The 20,339-nt window shown below is 37.1% G+C and overlaps 1 protein-coding gene across 2 annotated transcripts in view; it reads left to right on the top strand.

The window, feature by feature from the left end:
* Window positions 1-20,339, top strand: part of Lvrn (laeverin) — a 110,105-nt gene that overhangs the window by 20,302 nt on the left and 69,464 nt on the right. For both annotated transcript variants that reach the window (XM_047555723.1, XM_047555722.1), the window contains exons 2-6: window positions 3,041-3,183; window positions 4,361-4,500; window positions 7,617-7,743; window positions 15,693-15,847; window positions 17,443-17,556. In XM_047555723.1, the coding sequence (XP_047411679.1) occupies window positions 3,041-3,183; window positions 4,361-4,500; window positions 7,617-7,743; window positions 15,693-15,847; window positions 17,443-17,556 (679 nt within the window). The remainder of the gene's footprint in view (window positions 1-3,040; window positions 3,184-4,360; window positions 4,501-7,616; window positions 7,744-15,692; window positions 15,848-17,442; window positions 17,557-20,339) is intronic.

Below are 20,339 nucleotides of genomic sequence, written 5' to 3'. Positions count from 1 at the left end.
CTAACCAGTTGACCTCTCTAAACATAGACTTAATGTGCACCATAATAGCATGTTTCAGTGAAATTTGAAGGGAGAAGAGAGTGGTGGATGGTTCTATTTTCTGAGGTCTGAATAGCTTTACAGGGTTACTTGATTCCAGGGTGGCGGGGTGAGGAGAGAAAAACCACCCTTAGGATACCAGAAGTGACTTAGCAAGATCATATGTGCTGCTGATTGTTCCTGACCTTTAAAGTCAAGACTGAAAACCAAAAAGACAGTTTGTATAAATTTAGGAGGGAACTAGTTGAATAAGAGCCAAGTGAATTTCTTTTATTTCACTTCTCTGGAGACCTATATCATGGAATTGGAAGGCATTTGCTTGATGCTTGATTTGCCCAAGTGGTCTCTCCAAGCTGGTGTCCTTAACCTATTAGAGCTGGTGACCATAAAAGTTCCCCATTTCCCTGAAGAGTCTTGTTTTCTCTTAACCTTACAACCTCACTGAGATTCCTAAGCTTTGTGATGTCACAGCACTGGAAAGGTTATCACCAAGCTTTACTTCCTACAGTTTTTATTACAAAACAATAGTCATTTGTGGGTTTTCCATATGTATAAGCATGTTTTATATGATTGGGTGTGCTTTTTCACTCTATACCACACTTTTTATGTTAATATGCTACCATTTGTACCAAGGCTCTGTAATTCCACAGGACTATAGATTTCCTCAAAGTCATGCATGAACCACTAAGAGGAGGTTTCTCCAATTTCAGATGACTCAGTCATGGCCACCTCATGGGCTTTTTATCCATCTTAGAATCAGTTTTAGAGTTCTAACTGACCTTCAAGATCTAGCCCTCCCTGTATTTTAAAGAAATGAATTTCTAGAGAGTTTAAGCAATTTCTCAAAGTTACACAATTTGCTTATACTGCAGATACCAAGCAAGAACTCATGTCTGAATTCCCATTTGATATTTTTTTCCATTAAATTCTCAGTTGAATTAATCTCTACTTTATCCCATGCCCCCTAAAAACATCAGCCAAACTATAAACAAATGCCGGTATAAAAACTCTACAAAAGTACTTCCATGTTATACCTATACTAATATTAAACTGTCTGAATTTTATAAAGGCTCCAAGGCTGAGCAAATACTTATTCAGTTGCTATGACCAGCTTTTGTCAAGTAATGTAAATGATACAAACAAACAACAACAACAACAACAAATGCACAACCCCTACTTCTAGTAGTTTTTATCAGAGAGAAAAGCAATTCTTATTCAGATTGTGGTCAGCTATAACCCTACAACCTCTTTAACCCATTTTGTCCCATCATCCCAGATTGGAATATCTATTAAAACTTGATAGTACATAACATATAATATGCATATAGTTACATTATAATATTAATTATAACATAATTATAATATTACATATTAATTATAACAAGAATATTAATGTCAGTTAACATAATAACATATATAAGCTCTAAATTAGAATTTCCAATATATTTTAATGCACCTGTGCAATTTCTCTGAAGTAGTCTCATAGTTGAAAACTTGGGACTTAATAGGTTAATGCATTTGTAATTAGTGATTCCCAGACCTCCACTCCTACCCTGTAAGTACCACTCTCTGATTCATCTGAATCAAGAATGATTGTCAGAGTGAAAGAAATATAGGATAATTCAAAGGTGACTTATTGGTAAATTTAGTCCTTAACAATATAAAAGCTCAAACAGCGATAAACATAGTATCATTAGTTTTTACATGGACAAACTGAGACTCAGCAATGTTATGTGACTTGCTCAGGGTTATTCAGTTAGTAGCAGAGGGACCAGGGTCTTAGAGTGACTTTGGCTAGTGTCAGAGCTCACAGGCTTCCTGCCAATCCATGCAATAGAGTATAATAAAATAGGAAAAAGCAAATAGCAAAAAAAATTTTTTTAAAAAACTAGTTACAAACTATAGTTTTTTCCCACTGAAGTTATAGACAACCAAAATCAGCTGACTATAAGAGGTTTCCAAATGTGTTGACTGTTCCATGTGTCCCGCCTAAAGCTGTGTGAATTTTTTTGTTAGAAGTGAAGCCTCATTGTAGGGAAAAGGGGTTCCCAGGAGTAAGGAATGGAGGGATACATTCTTTCAAGATATCTTTGTTGAATTCACCTTTTCTAAGAATTGGGACTGAAGCAAGAATAAAGGGATCAGAGATAGTAAGTCTTAGGACTCTAGGTGACAAAGGAATTTAGCATTCACAACTGTCATCTAAAGATAGGTTCCCAGGTCACCAAATGGCAAGTGGAATAATAGGATTTCAGGTTTATTCTGAGGAGGAAATTATTTGCTAAGATCCCTGTTCTTGTCAAACTCAGGCAGTGTTTGCAGAGTGTGAGCTTGACATCATCTTGTTTGTTTAGGAACTCTTGTTCCCAAGAGTTTCCGTATATATTATCAGTGCACATGAGATAATGTCAGTTTTGTGTTTTTCCAAGGAAGAAAGAGAAGCAGCAGTAGAGATTTGATGAATATATATGTGTAACCATATATAACTGGAAGTTTTGTTTCAGTTGGCATGTACCCATATTGTTTACTCCCAAGCATGTCCAAATTAAAACCTTTCATAAATTTTCAACCAGGAATAAGAGGGAATTTGAGAAAAAGAAAAGAAATGTAGACCTTTTCAAACTGACTTGTACTTTGATGAAGGCTGAATGCAATAAGTAATTCTGGTTTTAAGAAGTCCTGTTTCTCAAAAGATAGTCATTGTGTATTTGCTGTGTTTGTTCCTGTTTTGTTTATAAAAGGTTTTAAAGATTTATGATGTAATGAAGCAAATGTTATTTTGTGGTTGAAAATTAGAGAGTTTCTTTTTTATTTTAGGTCTTACAGGAATTCCAAGGTGCAGTGAGAACTGCAGAGTGTGTTATGGGAGGGCAGTGAGGACGATGTGGGGAAGGTGTCCGGCACCTTCCCACACACCAGACTTAATTATAAACCACACTCTATTTTTTTTTTCCTTCCATCAATTTAGACAAAAATACATTTCCTTGAAAATGTATTTCAGGGCCCTCTTAGCATCTCAGATGGAGCCAACATTTGCCAGGAGTGTTTTTCCTTGTTTTGATGAGCCAGCTCTGAAGTCAACTTTTAATATCACAATTATTCATCATCCAAGATATGTGGCCCTTTCCAACATGCCGCAGCTAGGTAAGTAATACTTCCTGTCATTATAGAAACATAAACTTTGTAATAGCTTTTATGGTGGTTGCTTTTCTAAGCAATGTGCTAGTAGTTGCAGCCTATTCTAATTGGGAAGAGCCATCATGTGGGTATGTGTCAGCTCCCACATTTTGGAGATAATAAATTCTGATTCTTTGTGTTTTAGAATCCAGCAATGTTAACCTGTTCTTATACATTGGCAATAGTTTGAGTTTCAGCTGTTCATCATGAGAGATAACCAGTTAGTGGACTTTGTCTGAATCTGTTGCACAGATGTATTTTATTTGGCTCACATGGTTTTCATTTGATTGAATTAGTTCCAACTTTTAAAGGTCCAGAAATTTCACATAAAAATATAGATTTTTATTTCTTTGAGAATTCAGCAGCTCTAACAATACTGGACCTGCAACTTTTACTGATAGCTATCAGTTACGGCTGAGAAATGTCTACCTTCTGCAGGCTGGGCTCCATCCCTCAACCTGCCATGGTCTCCAGCACTCCGGGTTGATGTACACAAGCCCTTGTCACATCAAATGCCCAGCTCTCATGACCATCTGGGTTTGTGATTTCAGCTCTAGGCTCCAGACTGCCTCCGCTGAAGATCTCACTGAAACCTGAGAATGGTAGAATTGTATCTTTTTGACCTACCGTTGGTCCAGGGAGCTCTAAATTAAGCACTGGTAGAAGTGGGCCAGAGTAGGAAACAGAGCGAGTGGAAGAGAGAGAAGGCAGACTCATGGACTTGACCCTCAGACAAGACCATATAACTCAAGTTTCTGACTCAGGTCCAAGTTGTTGTCTGGAGGTCCTCCTCTAAATGTACTTTTAATTAATTTATTTAAAAAATTAGTTATTATTAATCAATTGTACATATTTATGGGTACAGTGTGATGATTTGATACAGGTATACAATCTGTACTGATTACTTCAGGTAATTAGCATCTCTATCTCCTTATCACTACCTTGTGTTTGGAGTCTGGGGTGACTATAGTTTATAATAATTGAATGCAGTTTTGATGGTGTAGGGGTAGTAGAGAAATCTAACTGTTAGACCATGGGGAGTAGTTGGTAAGTGACTGGATGACAACTGACTTGACAAATTATTTCAGAGTTAGATCTTATTGCTTAAGTTTATGGTGATTTGGACTAAAATACATTTCTCTAGGTAAGTCTGAAAAAGAAGATGTGAATGGAAGCAAATGGACTGTTACCACTTTTTACACCACGCCCCATATGCCCACTTACTTGGTCGCACTTGCCATATGTGATTATGATCATGTCAGCAGAACAGAAAGGGGCAAGGAGGTAAGTAAGATTCATTAGTAAGGAACCAGGCACTGACTGCAAATGATTCATTTACTCTGCCTATATCTGGGTTTTATGCTTATATATCCCATTGTCCTCTGGTTGTCTTTTCCAAGGCCTGTTAAAGTTTTAGGTGTGGTTTTGCAGAATGGGACATAATATTTCCTGCTACCACTCTGAGGTGGGGTTTCCATGGTTCTGAACACCTTCTTCCTGTTTCTGCCTTTGCAGAGGATGGGAAAGAACAGGAAGAGCTGCCACACTGGTACCTCAAAGCTCAGGTTTCGTATATATTTGTATTTAGCTTCAAGTGCTAATGTAGTCTTAAAACTGGTGTGATGCTCAAAATGCTGAATAAGTGTGGCCCAGGCACCAACCAATCAAAACAGACCAGCCAGGAGCAACTGCTGTGGCTGAGATGGTACATTCAGGCGAAATGTCATCCCTGTATAGGAGCTACCCTGCTGTGTTCCTTAACTCCAGGCATGCAAAGTATGTGTAGGGTGCTCTGTCCTGAAATGCTTGGTCTCCATCCAATCATACCCTCTGTATATCATAAACTTTTAGGTAAATATTAAGGTTATTGAGATAGCTTTACATACTGGTTCTCCTCCTTTCAGAGTGTGAAGGTAAGTAAGATCAGCACCTTTAGCCCATTTCTTTCTACTTGCATTGGCTTCATGAGGTTGAGAGAAATCAGGCCCTGAAGTTGACTGAAGCACACTGGGGCCTGAGATCTTCTAGGCTCATACCATTGACAGGTGGAGACAAGGAACCTGAAGGTGAGCCAAGCCCATCATGGGGGGAGAATCAGTCAAAGCTACTCCTCCTACACTCCTCCTAACCTAATGAATTAATAATACTGTGTTGAATGCAAACATCAGCTTGTTATCTTCCTGTGCTGTTGGCTTCAGTCTGATTTCCCTTATTGAATAATTACTAGGAGATCCTTGACCTTCATAAATATAACATTGGCCAAGACAAATTTTCATGACATACCTTGACAAATCTGCTCAGGCATGATTTGCAAACCATTCAGATATCCATAGTGGTCCCTCAGAATCCACACCTCAAGTTGCTTGTTGTGGTCAGCCCTGCTCAGTCAACAATTCTTAGAAAGGGATAAAATCTGTTACTTCATGAAAGATTACTCTATAAAGAATACCAGCTGCCATAGAAACAGGGAGGAAATTGATTTGCATACCTCAGAAAGTAATATTCTTAGCCAGAAAACTGAAGTTTGGGTTGAGTTTATCAGTGGAATGTTGCATTTGGCTATGGCTCAGCTTTACAATGTTGACGAGTCCACCATATACTCTACTGGGGTACCAGAATGTATGCTTGGAATAGTGTCCAGCCTATTCAAACATTGCTCATTAATTAAGAGATAAAGATTTAGTGGAATGGAGAATGTGGTGAATGTGAATGTGAAGCATGAGGATCAACATAGAAGACACGTAAGTAGGGAAGGAAATAACTTGAGTGGAATTTGGCATACACAGGCATTTTCAAAGATATTATTCTCTTAGATGTCAAGATCTGCTGTGTCCAGCGAGGGCCAACAGAACACAGTGGTGGGCTGGGTATTATTTGGAAGGAACTTCACAGCTACTTCTCCAAAATAGTCCTCACTGGTTTGTGTTCCTTGCTGCCTTCCAGGGGCTACACACTCCATCGTTCACCTCACTTTGGGCTGTAGAATGGGTCACTTAGGGGAGGAACACTGTAAACTGAAAACTAATATGTAAATATGAATTGGCAATGCTGTTATTTTCCAAAAGGCTACAGTTAAAACACACACATTATCTCCTGTGGGGAAAGATGACTATTATTTCCACCATCAGTTGAGCAGGCTTCCCAACTGTCATGTCAGAAAGTTAGATCTTGAGATGGGAGAGAGTTGGTGTAGTGGAAGGGTAGGGCCCAGCCCTGAAGTCATCTTCCCCACCATAATGAGGACTCTGCAGCACTGGAGAGGCAGAAAGCAATGAAGGGAACCAGGCCAGAGCCTCAAAAACAGGTGGTTGCATTTTGTGCAACAGGAGCATTCCTGAACCTTTACGTAATTCAAAATTCACATAATTCAAGACAAATTTACCAGAAGAAATAAAAGCACGTTTAGGTGAACATATTCTTGGAGTATATACGCCTGTAACTATTGTGAAGCTTTTTTGTTTTTCTTGACATTTTCTCCAGTGTTTTTAGAGAGCTCTTTCTTAAGTTAATTGCAGTCACATCAGGACAAACATTTTAATACTCTCCCCTCTAACTTTTGCTCTAAGGTTTCTTAGTTTTATGTATTTCCTTTAGCATTGATACTGTAATCCTATTAAAATTATTTAGATGCTATAGTTGGAGAGTATGAAATATTTAATTATTACAGTAGTACTGAATGTTGAAACCATGCATATAACTCACCAAAATCACACATAGAAGTTCCCAAGGGCCTAAACAACAGTGTGGTTATACGAAACTGATGAAAAATGGCAGAGATTCCTTTTTACCATCTAAAGTGAAAATAGCCTTTTGCAAGAGAATAAGCAGAGAATATAATTCACTTGCTTCAACAGTTCTAAAATTATTAAAATTTCAAAGAACTTTTTAAAATTAGGAGAATTAATTATATTTTAAATTTTGAAAATAAGGTGGAACAATTACTATTTAGTTGCTAAACCATTTTAAATTTATATGATTTGAATTTCCCTCATTCGCACCACATGGTGTAACCATCACTAACAGTCCAATTCTGTTCTGGATCATTAGAAGTCTATCCTGGAAAGGGAAGAATGGATTCAAAGTGTCCTTTCATGTAGAACTTGGATTTTCTATGGGATGGTGGTATCGACCATTCCAGGGACTGTTTTTCTATTACGGAGGACACATGTTACTGTCAAAGGTCGACATAACACACTTTTGGGGGGCATTCCTGTTCTTAACTCAGTCAGCGGTCCTCTGGGATTTTCGCAGCATGTGTATTCATTGAAGCGTTTTAAACGCAGAGTTTCTGAGAAGGTAAGATTTTGACTGTAGAGCGGCAGGAAATTGGAGCAAGCAGGCTGCCACTCTTCAACATCTCTGTTGCTTTGCCTAATCACTGCTGAATTGTTTTGATTTAGATACACGTCTGGGCCCGGAAAGATGCCATTGCAAATGGAAACGCCGACTTTGCTTTGAACATTACAGGTCCCATCTTCTCTTTTCTGGAGGATTTATTTAATATCAGTTATCCTCTTCCAAAAACAGGTGAGGCATCTTTTCTTCCAATACAATTGGTTTCCTGTTATGGGGCCCTTGAGTTGAGGCCACAAGGTGCTCAGGGGAGCCTTTAAGTGCTTACCTCTCACTGCTATGTTTTACATCATCTGGAACCAGGTGCCCATCTGTTTTTTTTTTTTTTTTTTTTTTTTTTTTTTGCAGTGCTGGGGATTTTTTTTAAAATTATTATTATTGTATACAAATGGGATACATGTTGTTTCTCTATTTGTACATGGAGTCAAGGCATACCATTTGTGTAATCATACGTTTACATAGGGCAATGATGTTTGATTCATTATTTTTTTTTCCCTTCCCCCCACCCCTCCCACCCCTCTTTTCCCTCTATACAGTCCTTCTTTCCTTCATTCTTACCACACTCCTTATCCCTAACCCTAAACCTAACCCTAACCCTAATGCTAACCCCTCCCACCCCCCATTATATGTCCTCATCCGCTTATCAGCGAGATCATTCGTCCTTTAGTTTTTTGAGATTGGCTTATCTCACTTAGCATGATATTCTCCAATTTCATCCATTTGCCTGCAAATGCCATAATTTTCTCATTCTTCATTGCGGAGTAATATTCCATTGTATATATATGCCACAGTTTCTTTATCCATTCATCAACTGAAGGGCATCTAGGTTGGTTCCACAATCTGGCTATGATGAATTGAGCAGCAATGAACATTGATGTGGCTGTATCTCTGTAGTATGCTGATTTTAAGTCCTTTGGGTATAGGCCAAGGAGTGGGATAGCTGGGTCAAATGGTGGTTCCATTCCAAGCTTTCTGAGGAATCTCCATACTGCTTTCCAGAGTGGCTGCACTAATTTGCAACCCCACCAGCAATGTATGAGTGTTCCTTTTTCACTACATCCTCACCAACACCTATTGTTTGTGTTCTTGATAATCGCCATTCTAATTGGGGTGAGATGAAATCTTAGGGTAGTTTTGATTTGCATTTCCCTTATTACTAGAGATGTTGAACATTTTTTCACATATCTGTTGATTGCTTGTAGAGCTTCTTCTGTGTAGTGTCTGTTCATTTCCTTAGCCCATTTGTTGATTGGATTATTTGTATTCTTGGTGTAGAGTTTTTTGAGTTCTTTATAGATTCTGGAAATTAGCGCTCTATCTGAAGTGGCAAAGATATTCTCCCACTCTGTAGGCCCTCTCTTCACATCGCTGATAGTTTCCTTTACTGAGAGAAATCTTTTTAGTTTGAATCTATCCCAGTTGTTGATTCTTGCTTTTATTTCTTGTGCTATGGGAGTCCTGTTGAGGAAGTCTGATCCTAAGCCGACATGTTGAAGATCTGGACCTATTTTTTCTTCTATAAGATGCAGGGTCTCTGGTCTGATTCTGAGGTCAGTGCTGGGGATTTGAACCCCGGACTTGTGCTTGTGAGGCAATGCCCATCTGTTCTTTTTCCATATGGTGCCATGTCCCCAACAGGGATTCAAAAACTTTGGGGTTTAAATTCCTCCTGGGCACTCACTGGCAGCTTATTTCTTCCAGCTTCTTCTCTGGTCATTTTCTCACATAATGCAAGTGTGCTGTGCGAGGTTCTGGATCCTTTTACCCAGTGGGCTTGCATGACGTACTCCAGTTTCCTTCAGTTTTTTTTTTTTTTTTTTTTTTTTTTTAATATTCTTTAGCTGTGAGTCATTGGATTAGGACTTGGTGGTCCCATCTGTGAATTTTCATTGTATAAAATTAGAATCATGTGTGAATAAAATATGATCCTCAAGGAAATATGTAAATATTTTATCACTTGTAGATCTGTGTGGTATGTTAGTAAAATTGTATGAGCCACTCAACTCAGAAAGTTGCTCAAAGTTTTTTCTCTCTAAATTGAGAGTATCATGTAAATATGTTTTGTTCCTTGGACACGTTAGTGGAAGTCTTAGAAGCAGCACACTGCCTATGGTGGCAAATGATGGAAGAAGGTGGGGAGTAAACATTTTGAGGCATGAGGTTCTGGAACATTGGAAAGCCACAGACTTTGCAGCTCTAGCTTTCTGCTAAGGCAGAATGGTGAGTGAAGGGATGCAACCAGTCTCAGCCCAGAGATCCTGGTGGTGACATCTGTCATTCATGGGATTGAAGGCAGCAGGAGTCTGGCTTGCAGACGAAGCTCCTAGCATTTTGTGCTGGAGGCTGTCAAGGTGATCCTTGTCTGGGCAAGAAAAATTCCATTTGTGTTTATTTAGGTTAGAAGTCCAGAGTTATCCTTGTTCCCTTAAGGCACCCCCCCAATCCAGTTAGTCACCTTATTATCTGCTACACCCACACACTCACTTCTTCCACACCCCTCATTCTCCCTAGTTGACATCACCAACATCTCTTCATAGCAGTTCTCATGTGATTTCACCCTCTTCCATTTTGCCCTTCCAATCCATCCTTGTGTACAAAGTCAGAGGAATCTTTTCAGGGAAAAATCTGATCATGTTTTTGCAGTCCTCTTTAAATCTGCCTTGTGGTTCCCCACTGCCTCGAGGATAAAGTCCCAGCTCAGTACCATGTCTTTAAAATGGTACACCAACTTCTTCAGAGATTTCTGCAATTCCTAAGAGTAGTAAGATGCTTGAACACAGTCTTTGTCTCCTCTTATGCTTTCATCTCCCTCTCTTTTCCTCCAGTTTCTTGCACATGAAATTTGCGAATACTGGAACATCTTCTACCCAACTGGCTAATTCACATCAACTCAGTATCCCTCCTCCAAGAAGCCATCCTTAACTCCTTTCCTCATGGTTCCATAGCATCCCGTGTACCCCTCCACCTGAGCCCTTGACAGGCTGTGTCCTAATTGTCTGCCCCATTTGATTGAGAGCAACAGGGTCAGGATCTGGATTGTCATTTACTTTGTACCTGCAGAGCCTAGGGCAGTGATTCTCTCTGATAGTAACCAGTAAATTAATTCAGGGTGGGGGGTGTAGGGTGGTAGAGGGAATAAATACATACAATCAGTTCAGCAATGCTACTCAAGTGCTGACTAACTTATCAACTCCTGGATATCAGGGTTGTATGTGTACTTTATATATATAAATATGTGTGTGTGTGTGTGTGTGTGTGTGTGTGTGTATGTGTGTGTGTATACTTTATGTATATGTCTATCCTTCATAGCATCTTAGCCAATGTTACCCTATGAACACTCAGAGGTGCTCAATTAAAACTTCATTTTAATTGATAGGTGATTAAAATAAGCAGTTTCTCTATTTCTGGATCTTTAGAAGAAAGATAAACTAATGTATCTTAATTAATTTAACTCATGGTTGAGTCACTAACAAAACAAAACAAAACCATCAATGGCTTACCCACCAGCACTTCCCACATGTCATTCTTGGTGGGTCAGAAGAGGGCTATTGGCTAATCTATTCTCTCAATGAATTCTGAACTCAGAAACTAAGATAATATAAATTGTATTCATATATCTATAGTAAGTAATAGCATTTTTTTTCTGGTGTGGTTATCCTTTTAACTCACTCTGTTTAAAGTCAAAATTTATTGAGCAAATACTGGAAGATAACAAATACTTCCCTGGGTGCCAAGTCACTGCAAAAGCACAGATGGGTAGGGTTCTGTTCAAGAAACAGAATTGGGGAGGCAGCTTCTATATGTCAGAAACATAAGTAACAGATTATATTAGCAAGAGATAAAGTATAGGGTAAATAAGAATTTTAAAAGAAAGAGGATGAAGAAATAGTAATTGAAGTGTCCTGAATATATAAAGAACATCTATAAATAAATAAGAAAATACAACCCAACAGAAAAACAAGATAGATGAAAAGAAAAGGGATCACATGTGGCTAATAAATTTACAAAGAAATGTTTTACTCATTAGTAATCAGAGAAATGAATATCCAAGGCCACAGTGAAGTATCATTTTGTACCCAGTTGCCAGAAAATGAACATTTTAATAAATGGCAAATGTTGGAGAGAATGAAACATCTTTAATGGGAATGTCAGTTATTACACCCACTTAAAATATATTTATTATATTTCAGTATTGACCTTTGAATACCATTCCTAAGTATACTCTTAAGAGAAATCTAAACACACATGTACTAGCAGATGTGAACAAGAATATTCATAGCTAGCTGGGCACAGTGGTCTAGCCTCCCAGTGGCTTGTGTGGCTGAGGTAGAAGGATCACAGGTTCAAAACCAGCCTCAGCAATATAGAGAGGAACTGGGCAACTAAGCAAGACCCCATCTCAAAATAATAAATAAATGAATAAAATTTTTAAAATGACTGGGGCTTTGACTCAGTGGTTAAGTGCCCCTGGGTTCAATCCCTGGTACCAAAAAAAAAAAAGCTATACTTTTTATAATAGCCCCAAACTGAAAATAACAAAAATGGTCATTGATAAGAGAACTGATAAGGAGATGGTGGTGCATTTACACAATGGAAAAATGATATAGAGATGAAGATAAGTGCTTATTTTAAAGTTTATTATAAAACTAAACTCTTTGTTTTTATGTATAAATTCATATATATGTATGATAATATTTCTTTAAAGTAAGGGAATGGCAAACATAAAATGTGATAGAAAACATAGTTTGCCAAGCCCTTGTTTAAAGGGTTAAGTGGTAAATTCATGGATGTTTATATTATTAAAATAATGAGCTAATCATTTAAGTCAAGTAAAACAGGGTCATGTGTGAATCAATAATAGTTTATCAGGAAACAAGGATTTCTCTTAGTCTAACTGTATGTAGCTGGACTATGAAATGGCTTCTTAGAGCTGGTGAGATTGGACCACACATTTTGATAACATTCATAGATTGAGCAGAGGGTTTCCTGGGATAGCAGACAGTACAAGCAGAGGAAGGCTCTGGTTGTGGAGAGCAAGAGGGATTGGGTTGGCTGGAGGAGAGCAGTTTTTTTGTGAGGGATGTGGGTAAGTTGGTAGGTGGGATGGGTGTGGGTGGAGGTAGAGGTAGATTAGAAGGATGAGCAACTGAGGCCAAGGTAACTAAGGACCAAGTGTGCCCAAGGCCCACTGAGCAATGGAGGTATGAAATGTTTAGGATGCTCTTTGCTACATGCTCCACCTCAGTTGTATAAACTCAAATATTCAACATAGCACAGTTTAGAATATTCACTAACAAAAGTAGCATGGACTATAGGAATGACATTTCTTCCACTGGAAAAAGAAAATAAGCAAAACTTGTACTATTCTAGTTATAAATATAAGTAAGAAATAATCACACTAGAAAATTTGCAACAAAATAGAAAAGCTATCAAGCAGAGAGAAAACCTCTACTGATGTTTTGGTCCATGTTTTCCCAGTCTGTCAGTCTTGATCTCTTTCTATTTGATTTTTTTTTTTTTCTTTAACAAAAATGGCACCATAGTGTTAACACTGTGTTTGAATGTCTTTTTTATGTTTTAAAGATAACACAGGAACAGGATCCAGATAACTATTCTTTGTATTGTCCTTTTCAAACATAGAATTCCTACACATTCGTTTAACAAAGTAATTTATTTAATCCTCTGTGGTTGAACATTTGGAGTATTTTACCTTTTTTTTTTTTAATTGGCTACTTTAAAAACACTAAATAAAATTTTTACAAGGAAATGTTAGCATATATCTGAATTATTTGTCTTAGTATAAATTCCAAAAGTCGAATGGTTTAGTCAAAGGTTATAAACATTCTTAAAGGTTATGAGGCATTTTGCCAGATTGTTCCAGAAAGATTATGCTATTTGACACTGTTACCCATCAGCTATGTGCCAGTTTTCTTATATATACACCAAAACTTAATTATTGATCTCATGCATTTGAAAGTATTATATCCTTTTAACTTTTCATTAATAATTAATGGGGTCAGCATTTTAAATAAGATCTTGGCTGTTTAAGTGACTTCTTTGGTGAATTATTCTTTTTATTTTATTCACGTATTTATTGTGGGACTGGTGATTGAACCTAGTGGGGTTGTACCTCTGAGCTACAGTCCCAGTCACTTTTATTTTATTTTGAGACAGGTTCTTGCCACATTGCCAAGGTTGACCTTGAATTTCTAATCCTCCTGCCTCAATCTCCCCCATCACTGGCATTACAGCTGTGTGCCATCAAACCAGGCTTACTCTTTTAATTTAATTTAACTTATTTACTTTGGTACTGGGAATTGAACCCAGGGACATTTTACCACTGAGCCACATCCCCAGCACTTTATTTATTTATTTATTTTTATTTTGAGACTTAGGGCCTTGCTAAATTGCTGAGGTTGGTCTCAATTGTGAGACTCCTGCTTCAGCCTCCCCAGTTGCTGAGATTACAGGCATGTTCCACCATACCTGGCTTTTTATTTTTTAAAATGTTGCCCAGATTGGTCTTGAACTCCTAGATCTCAGTCTTCTAAGTATGTTTTTTCTGCCATTCTCTCTCACACAGAGAGACACTTTCTTTTAAAAAATTTTTTTAGTTGTAGAGGAGCATAATACCTTTATCTTATTTATTCATTTCATGAGGATTGAACCTAGTACCTTACATGTACAAGGCAAGCGCTCCAACACTGAGCCACGATCCCAGCTCTGATACCTTCTAGTTTTTTTGTGGTATATACTGTAAATATTTTTCCTAGTTTGTGGTTTGTCATTCAAATTTGCTTAAAGTATTTTTGATGAACTAAGGCATTTAATTTTAAATAGACTTTATTTTTAGAGCAGTTTTAGGTTATAGAAAAATTGTGCAGAAAGTGTGAGGAGTTCCCATGTACCTCCTCTCTCCTTCGCCTTCTCACTACAGGCTTCTATTGTTAGTATTTTGCATTAGCGTGGTACATTTGTTACAATTGATGAACCAGTCCTAATATGCTATAGGTAGCTGACGTCCATGGATTAAGTTAGGGTTTATTCTGTGTGTTGTATAGTTCCTTGGGTTTTGACAAGTGTTTAATAATGTGTATCTACTGTTACAATATCACACAGAATAATTTCACTGCTGTAAAATTATCCCATTCTCCTCCTATTCATCTCTTTCTGGATCCCTGACAACCACTGACATTTTTACTGTCTTTATAGTCTTACCTTTTTCAGAATGTCATATATTTAGAATCACACAGTATGGAGCTTTTGCAGACTGGCTTCTTGTACTTAACAATATGCATTTAAGGTTCCTCCATGTCTTTGCATAGCTTGGTAGCTCATTTTTTTTTGTACTAAATATTACTCTATTGTAAGAATGTAGCTCAGCTTATCCATTTACCTACTGAAGGGCATCCTAGTTGCTTCCAAGTTTTACATTTATGAGTAAAACTTCTGGAAACCTTTGTGTACATGTTTTTGTGTGAACATAACTCATTTGTGTAAATACCTAGGAATGCAATCCTTAGATCTTATGGTAAGCCCATGCTTTGCGTCTTAAAGAAACTACCAGACTGTCTTCCACAGTGACTGTATAATTTTTGCATTCCTACCAGCAGTGAGGAGAGAGTTCTTGTTGCTCTGCATCCTTGCCAGAATTCGCTGTTGCCAAATGGATTTTAGCCATTTTAGTAGCCATTCCATCACATAATTCTGTTCAAAATCCAGTCTGCATAGTGGTATATCATTTTCATTTTAATTTATAATTACTTAGCAACAAATGATGCTGAGCATCTTTTCATGTTTGTTTGCCATTTGTATATCTTCTTCCTGAGGAGCCTGTCCAGATCTTTTGCCCATTTTGTTTTATTATTTTTGAGTTTTAAGAGTTCTTTGCATATTTGAATTCAAGTGCTTCATCAAAAGTATTATATAATCAAAACAATTTATTTTCTGTCTTCTGTCTTTGCTGTTATTCCCTTAAAAACCTTCTCTTCCCTCAGGTTATAAATATTCTCTTGTAATTTTCAGTAATTTTATAACTTCATGTTAAGATAATTTATAGCTAGAATCTCAGTTTTTTTTTGGAAGGGATGATTTCATTTTTTCCTCCATTTGAATCCACTTAGATTTAATTGCCTTGCCTGTTTTTGACAACCGTGCAATGGAAAATTGGGGACTACTGATGTTTGATGAATCATTATTATTGCTGCTACCAAGTGATCAACTGACCGAGAAAAAGACTTTGATCTCCTACATTCTCTCCCATGAGATTGGACATCAGGCATGTGGTAAAATGTTTTTTTTTTTAACTTCGCATGAAGGTATTCTCCAGTTGCTCTACCAAAAATAGCATGAAACAAAAACACTGCCACACCAAATTTTTAAAAATTCTTGAAAAGAGTGACAGTGAGTAGAATCAAGGAAGGATCTACTTCATGAGATTCCAGCAGGACTTGAGCTGTTGGTGATGGATCATGGTGATGAGGCCTCAAGTCCAGGCGAGGGGTGAGGATTTACATCCAAAGATAACTGATCCACAAAGTCCTCTTCAAGGAAAGAAAGCCACTGGGTGTAGTGGTTCACGTCTGTAATCCCAGTGACTTGGGAGGCTGAGGCAGGAGGATTGCAAGTTGGAGGCCAGCCTCAGCAACTCAGTGAGACCCTGACTCAAAATAAAAAAATAAAAGGGACTGGGGATGTAGCTCAGTGGTAAAGCATCCCTGGGTTCAATCCCTAATACAAGGGGAAAAAAAAGGAAAGGAAGCCATACAGAGCTCTGAGGATTGAGTATTTGTTGAGTATTTGTTTTTTCATTCCACCTTAAAATACAGGATATTCAAAAGGCCATTAAAAATACACACATTTTATCAAAGAGTTGTTTCAAACTCTTTATTTTATTTTGGAGAGAGGTTAAATGGATACAGGCAATACATTAGTAAGGGCAACAATAATTAATCCTCAAACTGCATCAGCAAGGGCAGTGTAAACAAATATTTTATTAAATCAGTGTTTTTTCACATTGTGATTTTAGAAGGTTAGCTATTGGATTTGGTGGAAATTCTCACATCTGCATTTTAGACTTTATTTCATTTATATGCATTTGTCAAAAAAGAAATCATCTCAAACATGGAAGTGGTACTTCTTAGTGATGTGGTTTCATAAGAAGTTTGGAAAAGAGCAATATACTAGGATTGAATAACACCCCAGTGCATAGCAACACACACACTTTCACAGGCTTTGATCAGTCACCCCAAGTGTCATTTTTTATTATACCTTCAGTGGTATGCCGGTTTTGAAAACAGGCTGCTAGCAGCTATTATAAAACTTTGGCTAAGTACCAATGCATGAATTTGTTGGTTTTGGAAATTATTGTTTTTCTTTCTTAGTTCTGTTCAAAACACTTTTTTTCTGTTCAAATAGAAAATAATTACAGCTGGACCACATTGCAGAACACATGATTACTTGAATGATTTGTACGTGGCACAGATCAAGTCGTGTTTTAAAACATGACAACCACTTACAGCAAACTCTTGTTTAGAGTGTAATGTGCAAGGATTAGTAGGTGGTAAGTCAGTATTCAGGTCTTCTGCTTCATTTAACTAAACCCAATAATTTTGGGCAATAGGAACAGTTTAAGAAATGTTACTCATATTTTGAAAACAAAAATTGCTTTCAGTCATTGGATGTGAAAATAATCACATCAGAGAAATGCATTACTGGTATTTCCTCGTATTAAAACAATGCCTGCTTTTTGGAATTCTGTTTTCAAGTTTTGTCATTTATAACAAATAAAGTTTAATTGTGTCATTTATTTAACATGCAATTACAATATAACTTAAACTTACGAAAGCTATTTTTCTCTATCATCTCCAAAAGTGGTTTGGAAACTTGGTCACCATGAATTGGTGGAACAATATCTGGCTCAATGAGGGTTTCGCATCTTATTTTGAGTTTGGAATAATTAACTACTTCAATCCTAAACTTCCAAGAGTAAGTATGTTTGTTAAATTTATTTAAAAATATTTCTCTTAATTTAGAATTAAAGCATATTCATTGTTGAAAACATATAAAGTATAAATATAAAAATTAAATGATAATATTAATACCATATTATTTTTTGATATATTTTTGTCCCAGAATTAGCTATTGTAAATATTTTTTAAAGTTGGAATTATACAGAAATTCATAATGCTTTTATACTTCATTTTAAATCATGAGCATTTCTACATATCATTGAATCTTTTTTAAGACAAAATTTTTAATGGCTGCCTAATATTTTATCATTTCAACTTACCACATGTTTGTATATAATCTTTGCCTTTTGTTAGGTTCTGGTTATTTTCACTTATTCCTACCCATACTAAATTTTAAAACAGTTTTAATCTGTAGTCTATGACCTTGAAGATAAGTGATTTGCTAATTATAGTGACTCACATAGAATGCTATTGTTGATATTACTTTGTGGATTGGAATAAGAGTAGTATATACATAAAAAATTCATAAATATGAATTTTTTGATGGTTTCAACTATAGCTTTTATTTTTGATGTTTAGTTACAGTAATTAGGTAGTGCTTTTTGAATGGCATGATAAAACCAAATTGATTTGATTTGATTTAGGTATTAAAATATTTAATAATGTTATATTTTGATATAGACCTCACTTCTTTAGCAAAGCAGAGGTTCTTTTCTTGGCTTGCATTCCTGATACCCGCTTCCCTGCCTGATTTCTGCCTCCTGTCACCTCTCTGGTCTTCAGGTTTGCTCCTTCCTGCTACTCTTCCCTAGCCTCTCTGTCATCTCACCTCCCCATTTTTCCAAGTCTTGACCTCGTCTCTCTTCTTCCTATCCTAACTCATTCATCAGTATGAAATACTGATCTCCACTCGCCAGAACTTCTTTACAAGTGAAGTCTATTAATTTTAAAGAAGATTCTAAGATTATGTTCTTTCTGCGGTTTCCCTCAGCTTTCCTGGGAGATTGGTTCCAGGATGCCCATCAGATGGCAAAGTCTGTAGATTTGGCCTTTATGAAATGGTGTATTGTTTGCATATAGCCTAAGCACATGTTTCCGAATATCTAAGTCACCTCTAGGTTAGTGGTGATACCTAGTACAATACAAAATGTTATGGGAGTGGTTCTCATACCATAATGTTTAGGAAAAATGACAAGAAAAAAAATGTCTGTATGTATCTAGTTCCTATGCAATTTTTCCCTATGTTTTTGACCCACAGTCCGCCGAATCCATGGGGGAGTCCATGGGTATGGAGGGCCGACTGCATTACCTTGGTAGTAAAATTTCCTTCTTTTATGAAAGATGGTGATAGTAGATAGTTGTTTTTGTTGATTTTTTGCCAGAATAAAAAGTTGACAAGCCTGTCTTGACTCCACAAAAACCTTTTAAAAATCCCTTTTCCCTATATGTGAAAACATAGTGTTTGGGAAGCACTGAGGTTGAGAGGCCTCTTAATGCCACACACCCTGCATCCTGGAAGATGCCACCAGCCCCAGCCCTGTCACTCTGCAGTGCCTTCCCCTTCCTTCCCTGTACTGTGCACAGGCCCTGTTGTCCTGAAATGGGGTTTGAATGTTATCATATAGAACAGGAGACTGAAATGTTCAGTGACTTTCCTAAGGTCATTTTCCTAAGTGGACAGACCTGTGATTACAACCCCATTGTCTGAGCTTAGGCTGATGATACCTAGAATAATGGTGATAATAACAATAATAAAACTGAATTTGGCATTCACTGGGTACCCAGAATATCAGTGCAAAGCACTAAGAGTTCTTTACAGACATCGTCTTATTCGATTCTCAGAACAATATGTGTGTAGTTGTTATTTCTGTTTTACAGATGAAGAAACTGAGGCATCAAAGCATTAAGTAAGATAGAAGGTCTGAGTTTCAGTGCCAGGACTCTGAACTCCCAGGCTTTTAACCACGCTGCTTTATAGAGAGAGCACATGAGAGTGTGCCTATCCTCAGGGACCTAGTGTGTGTGTGTGTGTGTGTGTGTGTTCCACTCTCTACATATAAACTTTACTGACAGCAAATCTTTTCTTCAAAAATACTTCCCATATACTCATATACTCTATACCTACAAAATTGTGTGTGATTCTTTTGTGAAATAGAATCACATATGGTTAATGTCATCTATAACTTTTTGAAAGCATTTGGTTGTATCCCAAATTAACTATACTTAAAGTCAATAATGCAGTTTCATTCCCATCAGACAATGAAAGTCACCCTTTCTTTTCTTAAGGGAATGGATTATTAACATTAATTTCAGTTACCTCTTACTGCAACAAAAATGGCTAGATATTACCAGATTCTGGCAAACCTGATGAAAACTTATTACTGGTATTTTTGAAGTTAAAATTGCACCATTTAGTTGATTCTGTTTATCATTGGTTTCTTAAACACTCTTTCCTGGGTCTATATTTCCTAATAACTTGTGGAATGGAGTGAGTATAACTCTTGCCAAAAGAACATTAGATTTGGCACTTGAGGAAATTGCCATGAGCCTTGTGATTAAAAAGCTTAAGGTTTTGTTTCAGTGATCTCTGGAGACTGTGAACTTTGGTTTCTTTTTAATCTAGTAATTTGATTGAAATTGACGAAGGGAATCACAGAACCATATGCAGAAACATTTTCAGTTTTCTATGTCTTGGTCTAATTTCAGCTGCAAGTCATTAAAGCATGATGTGACGGGGTCATGGTCAAGGGTTCAGAACACTAAGTACCAAGGGTTTCCTGGCCCCCAAAGCTCCAGCTC

This window comes from Sciurus carolinensis, chromosome 6 (assembly GCF_902686445.1).
Source record: "Sciurus carolinensis chromosome 6, mSciCar1.2, whole genome shotgun sequence".
In the NCBI taxonomy this organism is placed as follows: domain Eukaryota; kingdom Metazoa; phylum Chordata; class Mammalia; order Rodentia; family Sciuridae; genus Sciurus; species Sciurus carolinensis.
Note: the sequence above shows the minus strand (reverse complement) of the source record. Positions and strands in the feature narration are given on the sequence as shown.